We start from the raw sequence: 7,290 nt of genomic DNA, 5'->3' as shown, positions 1-7,290 counted from the left end.
GTGTGTACATTAATGAGGAAAAAAAAATAACTTAAATGATTTTAGCAAATGGCTGCAATATAACAAAGAGGGAAAAATGTAAGGGGGTCTGAATACTTTCCGTACCCACTGTATATATATATATATATACTTTTTTTTTCTTTTTTTTTTCTTTATATACAGGGGTTTTGCATGTCTTTCCTGTCTTTTAGTTTAATAATAACAATAATAATTTGTTATTTATAAATTATATTATTTTTATTTATATCAATGTATTTTTTTAGTATATATATATATATATATATATATATATATTATTGTTTAATATTATTATTTATTATTATTACTTTTAATAAACATGGTTTTTGCAGGTCTTAAAAAGTTCTTAACACTAAATTCGTCCTTCCACAAATTAAGGCTTTAAAAGGGCTTAAATCGGAGCAGAAAGTCTTAAATGCATTGTCATGGCATTAAATGTTGTATACATTGCAAAAAAATATCTTCCTCAGTGTTTTGTCTTTTATTTCCCAATGCAAATATCCAAACAGCCTTAAATCAAGACACATTTGCTTTGCTTGAGACAAAAAATGATGAAAATATAAATGCTTGTTTTCTGAGAAAATGAACACAATTAAGTGAGTCTATGCTTGAAACAAGAACAGATGTCTGTCAGTAGGACTTTGAATGAAGTTTTTCTGAGCCCATTGACAAGTTGTTGTTCTTGTTTTAATCAAACTAAATTCATTTTCATCAGCTTTTCAGAAAAATCATTTAGAGACCATATTGACACATTGTGTCCCATTTAATTTATTTCTTAACATTTCTTTACTCGGTCTTAAAAATCTGTACATTTACCTTCATAAAACCTGTATATATTTGACTGTATTATTGCATTTGTATAGTGTTTTTTCAGAGCTCAATATTAGTTCACTTTTAAGATTGAGCTGTAAATATTCACAACATTGATGTTACACAATTCAGAAGTGTGTTGTACCTGTTATGGAAAAAAGATGGAGCAGGAGGCTTGTCTGCTTGTCTTTATTTATATCCATAGTTCGTCCTGGCAGCGTGAGAAACATCATTCAGCAGTTTGAGAATAACCATTGAAGAATTGAAGAAGGGGACAGTGAGGGACAGCAGTTGTCTTCCAGCAGCTTTGGAGAGGACAGCATGGACAGGTCACAGCATGCAGATGTTATATAAGCAGGATATTTCACTTTTAGATGGTTCTCACAAGACGTTCCAGCTTTAATGATTTGATGTTGATTGCATTTGTTTATTCTCCTTCTCAGTCCGACCATATCGGTGCGTTTGGCTCGTAGCGAGTCTTTGAAGGCTCAGGGGGAGGGGCGTCGGCGAGGAGGCGGGACGGGGGCGGAGTCTGTCCCTCGTTCCCGTAGCGATGTGGACATGGAGGACTGTGAGGAGAGGGAGGGGCCGGGACTGAGGCCGTTACATCACAGCGCCTCGTCTTCAGCCTCCAGCAGCTCGGCACGGTACAAACACACAGACACATAAAAAAACCCTCTTTTTTTTAAATTGACAAAACACACTATTCCACATCCTGCTCAATGCTGTACTTCAAACAAACGTGCAAACTGCATGCTATGAACACACACTGTATGATTAATATATGTGACTCTGGAGCACAAAAGCAGTGTTAAGTCGCTGGGGTATATTTGTAGCAATAGCCAACAATACATTGTATGGGTCAAAATTATAGATTTTTCTTTCATGCCAAAAATCATTAGGATGTTATGTAAAGATCATGTTCCATGAAGATATGTTGTAATTTTCCTACTGTAAATATATCAAAACTTAATTTTTGATTAGTAATATGCATTGCTAAGAACTTAATTTGGACAACTTTAAAGATGATTTTCTCAATATTTAGATTTTTTTTTTGCACCCTCAGATTCCAGATTTTCAAATAGTTGTATCTCGGCCAAATGTTGTCCGATCCTAACAAACCATACATCAATGGGAAGATTATTTATTCAGCTCTCAGATCTCAATTTCGAAACATTTACCCTTATGACTGGTTTTGTGGTCCAGGGTCACAAATCTCTGTGCTACACTTTGTGTAAAAGAGTTATAAAGCACAGTTTAAACGGACAGTTTAATTCCCTAAATTAAAATTGGAAATAATAATGATGAAAATGGTAAAGAAAAATGCAAACTCCGTATTGATGAGAGGAACGTTCTGCAGGAACACACACACATTCTCTGTGTTACGGTCGTGTCTTTATTCTGTAAATGTATGAAACGTCTTACATTTATATTCAATCGCACAATTGACTTTTAAACCTGAATTTAACGTCCAATAACAGATATATCAGCAAAATTACTATTATTGCCCTGAATATTACTAATATTTACGCATGCCGGTGCTCGTTCAGTGAAGTCTGAAGTTTAACGCACATGGACGAGTCTTCATGCAAAATAGAAACATTCACGTGAATATGTAACATTTACAGAAAAGGGTATTACAGTAAAATGCAGTGTATGGCCGAGGAAACATTTCTCACACACTCTTAAACGACACATGCATCTGTCAAAGCGCCTGACAGGACGAGCCGTGTTAAATATTACGCTAATGCATTAGCTTGAAGTTTAAAATAAAGCATTCTCATGTTTCGGGCAGCTTGGATCATGCATCTTTCCCGCTGCAGCTAGCTCTGTTTCATTTGCTATTTTTAGATGCATTTCATCCATAGAAATGCGTTATTCACTGTAGTCATTTGACACGACTGGCAGAAGTTTTGCGTGCGCGTTGGGAAGACGCGACCAATCGATAATGACATTCGTTGTTGATTATTTTCATTTAGTGGTCGACCGATATGGGATTTTTAATGGCCGGTGCCAATATTGAGAAATCAATCTGGCCGATATGAAGCCGATATAATACTGTGCTGCGGATCTGATGTCTCACGGTACGTTTGAATAAGATTTTGCTGCATGCCGGCGTGTTATTGTATGTAACACAACGTAGCATCACACTAGAAAGTGAATGACGATTGGTAATTTTACTGTCTGTCAGGTGCTGGCTTCATGTCTCAGTAAAGAGGAAGCACAAATGCACGATGTGGTGTCATAATCCGTTTTGAAAAACATCAGCCGTACGGAAAGACTTATCGGCCGATGCCGATATTCAAAAAAAGGCAGCGGCTATTTGCACTAAGTGTAAATAACAATGGATTCCATTTACACTAAGTGAAAATAGCAGTATTTTTAACAATATGCTATTTACACTAAGTGCAGATAGCGATAGATTCTATTTACATTGTTAAAATAGCAGGATTTTCTGCTATGTATACTACTTGTTGCAAATAGTGGCAATTATCTGCACCTCAGTATTGTAGTACATTATAAAACAGTATTGAGTGGGAAATCTTATTGGGAAAATAAAACTATCCCTACACCTACCCCAACTCTACCTGATACTTTATTTTCAACTTTTTGATTATTTTCTTAATTTTTATTGAAAATAAATGCCTTTCCGATGTGACATGGGATTTGAAAAGGGAGAAAAAAAAAGTTCTGTAAAAGGCGGATTTGAACCAGGGTCGATGGTGTCAAAAAGACTACGATATGCGCTTTACCATCTACGCCGCTGGAGCTGATGATTGTCGGCCATCTTTTATAGTGTTGACCATCCCTATCACACGTTTGTGGGTGGAGCTACTGTAAATAACCTCTGCCAACAAGGCGGGCTATTTGCACTTAGTGTAAATAGACACTCCGTTAAAAAAATTCTAAATATCGGCCGATATATCGGTCGACCACTATTTTCATTATCGGTTTTATCTATTAGTTGTTGCAGCCCTAGAAAAATTATAGATCATTTCCATAAATAAATTCATTAAATTTAGTTTCTTTTGTTTTGAGTTTCTAACTTTATTTGTATTGTTATTTCAGATCGCTGGAGAACCCGACGCCGCCGTACACGCCTCGCTCTCAGCGCAGGTGAGGTTTATTCGCTCTGGCTCTGCTGCTCTGCTCTGTCTCTGCTCGTGCGTCTCATTCTCTGCTGTCCGTCTGTAGGATGCTGGACGCTCCGGTGGCTCTGTTACCAGACGCGCCGGCTCTGGACGAGGACGTGATCGACTCGCAGAACTGGCAGGAGACGGTTGAGCCGCACGTTCTGGCATCACTCAGCTCACGGGAGATCGACCGACAGGCCGTCATCTACGGTACACGCTTACACATGCACACACTGAAGTCAGATCTTATGACATATGTTTGCCTGAGCAAAGGCAGGCCATTTGGAAACCTGTTTGAAAACTGTTTGTTGCTGTTTGTGGTGCAGAAACGACGCGCTTCCAGTTAAGCATCTGCTTTAAAATAAATATTAATGCTTTTATAAAATATTTATATAAAATGCTTTAAAATAAATATTTCAGGTTCAGTTCAGCATCTGTAACATGACGTCAGTTACTGCAGCTCATTTTTAGACACTTATAATGTGAAATACTACAGTATGCACTGATTTAAAGTATACAAGTTTATAATTCATAAACGTTCCATTAACATGAGAGTAAGATTAAATCACTATTAAACGGATAGTTCCGGTCCTTGATTCTGATTGGCTGAGCCGCGTTCGAAGCTGTTGTAAATTACTCTAGTAAAATACACCTTTGTTTACGTTTGTCTGTTGCACTTTGCTGCAACCACAACCGTTTCTGAGGAACTACATTGTTTGGTGGAAGAATACTGTTTTTATTAATATCATTACACTTTATTTGCTGTTTTATTTTGTGAAACCTTACTACATATATGGAATAACCGTTTTATAAAAGCAAAAAGCACGGCTTCTTGGGGCTTATTGCTTTAGTAGCATTTTACGAGGTTTCATTTGTTAGTACTACATTACTTAGCATGAACTAACGATAAAAATACTCCTAAAGCATTTATTAATCTTCAGTTAATTACTAATGCATCATTTAAATCAAAAGTTGAATCAGTTCATATTAGTTAATGGCACTTGTCTAACATAAACTAACAATGCACAAATGTATTTCTATTAACTGACATAAACAAAGATACCGTAACAAATGCATTGCTCATTGTTATTTGATATTGATGCATTAACTAGTGTTAAACAATGGGACCTTACTATGAAGTGTTACCAGATCGCTAACAATATCCAGCATTTTATGGCATGAGACATGGAAAGATTATTTCATTAAAATGATTTTACCTGGAGAACTGATTTGAACAAAATCTGAAAATCAAAAAAGATCATCTACCTAGAAAATTGTTCCCACCTAAAAAAGACAGATTTAGACACGGTTATGGCTCAAATAAAACATCTTGTTCAGGAAGAATTAATAAAATGCTTTAACAAAAATCAGAGCAACATTTATTTTAATTACTTTTTTAAAAAGTCAGGAGAATACATCAGAATTGTTTGATTTGGATTAGCACGTTTCTGCTTTTGAAACATTTCCATTGTTTATTTGTGTTATAAAGGCATTGCTGAAAAAAATATTAAATTTTATTTTATTTTTTAAAATTCAGAAATGCATCCAAATAATTTTCTTTGGTAATGGTCATCATGCTACAGATACGGCTGTACTTCTACTGAGACCAGAACTTGTTTGTTTTATAATGTTATTATGAATTAATGTAATTTGATTTATAACATTTATTTTACAATTTATTAAGCCTGTGTTCAGCATCATTTTACGCTTATACGTTTGAAAGGCATTCAAAAGCACTTCTAAATTAGTGCCTCACATAAATATTCCCCCATTATGTTGTCAATATCTGAGTGAAATAATCACCAAACCGACTGACAACAGTTTAATACTCTGATTGTGTGTCTGTCACATGCTTGAACGTCTTTACTAAATGATATTAAGCGTGTAAATATGTCAGTAAGAATATTAACTGGCTGTTTACAGATGTGTACAGCGTGAAATCTCAATGCCTGACTTCCTGGAATTAATAACCAGCCCAGGGTGAAGCTTAAACTGTGAAATAGGAGAGTTTTTCACTTATCGAGCATCAGATCCGTCAGGCTCTGTGGCTCTGTAATCAGCAGCGTTTCTCCTCCGGCCGGAGAAATGAGCTTCCTGACAATCCCAGACATGCCGGAGATGTTTCGTTTGTTTTAAGATGATACATCTCTGAAAACTATACCAGTCAAAGTCATTTATGATCTCAGATAGCCTCGAGCCTCAGACTTCAGTGTGTTTATGGGCTACATGGAAAAACGGGACCAATTTTAAGAAATTGTAACCCAAATCTTAGGTTGTTTTGAGATGCACGTCCTGACGTCACTTGGCATGATGAGAACAAACTCAAGACAGATTTGAGGAAATTAGACTGTCAGCCCCTTGTCAGGTTTTGGTGCATTTTACATGGAGCCCAGGTACAATTCTCCAAATGTTGCTTGTTAATGTAACCAGCAATTAATTCTACTTTATACTAGCTGTGTTTCCGTCAACGTGTTTTATGCAAATATTAAAAATAAAATAAAACACCAAGATGCACATCAAATCTTAAAATGTGCATTTAAGAAATATTTTTATCTGCTTTGTTTAATCCTGTCCCATCACGCATCTTAATGCATGATACTGTAGCGTGTTTCGATTTGTCTGCATTGAGTCATTCATTATTAGGAAAAAAAGAGCCCAGCTTCTGTTTTTGTTGTTGATAGGTTGCACCAGTTTCCCAGGAGTGACACATTTGGTCTCTTGAGCTCAGTGCTTTATTTGCTAATGTTCGATATTCCATATTTTCCGAAAAGTTACATTTTGTTTTATGCGATATTTCAGTTTTACGTAAAGTTAAATATCCAGCTTTGTTGTATGTGATATTCCAATTTTTTTAATTGTTTTTTACATACATGTTAAATATTGCAACTTTGAATGGAAACATAGTTACTGTCTTATCCTATAATGATAAAATACCCAACATGTTACAGATAAATTATGCTGTACATTGCAAATCACAGGATTTTACTCCAGCTACGTTTCTCTTCTTTTCTATCCTCGACACATAAACATGTTGAACTTTCACTGGAGTTTGTGCTTTTTTGTTAGATATCGTAATATCCTTTTACCTAGGGCTGGGCCGATATGGCAAAAAAATTAAATCTCGATTTTATTTAATTTTTTTTCCACTTGAAAATATAACTACAATATGATTCAAGTAACTTTTTTTCTTTATCAACCCTCTAGTTGATAAAGTGCACCGCACATGATTTGTGAAATGTTAAACAAATCACTTGTTAAATATCTTTGCAGAAAAGATGCAACTACATAGTACAAACTTGTCTTATATATATATATATATATATATATA

At 35.4% G+C, this 7,290-nt stretch overlaps 2 protein-coding genes across 2 annotated transcripts in view; both read left to right on the top strand.

Annotated features, from left to right (window-relative positions):
- The window catches only part of arhgef11 (Rho guanine nucleotide exchange factor (GEF) 11), a 64,554-nt gene that overhangs the window by 21,078 nt on the left and 36,186 nt on the right, over positions 1–7,290 (top strand). The window lies entirely within an intron of this gene.
- On the top strand, positions 1,096–6,345 carry LOC107564157 (rho guanine nucleotide exchange factor 11-like). Its single transcript, XM_016249166.1, has 5 exons — positions 1,096–1,157; positions 1,272–1,475; positions 3,898–3,945; positions 4,024–4,172; positions 5,886–6,345. Exons 1-5 carry the CDS (start codon positions 1,150–1,152, stop codon positions 5,927–5,929), a joined length of 453 nt encoding a protein of 150 aa, XP_016104652.1. The 5' UTR covers positions 1,096–1,149; the 3' UTR covers positions 5,930–6,345.

This window comes from Sinocyclocheilus grahami, unplaced genomic scaffold (genome assembly GCF_001515645.1).
Source record: "Sinocyclocheilus grahami isolate Dianchi unplaced genomic scaffold, SAMN03320097.WGS_v1.1 scaffold914.1, whole genome shotgun sequence".
NCBI lineage: Eukaryota > Metazoa > Chordata > Actinopteri > Cypriniformes > Cyprinidae > Sinocyclocheilus > Sinocyclocheilus grahami.
Note: the sequence above shows the minus strand (reverse complement) of the source record. Positions and strands in the feature narration are given on the sequence as shown.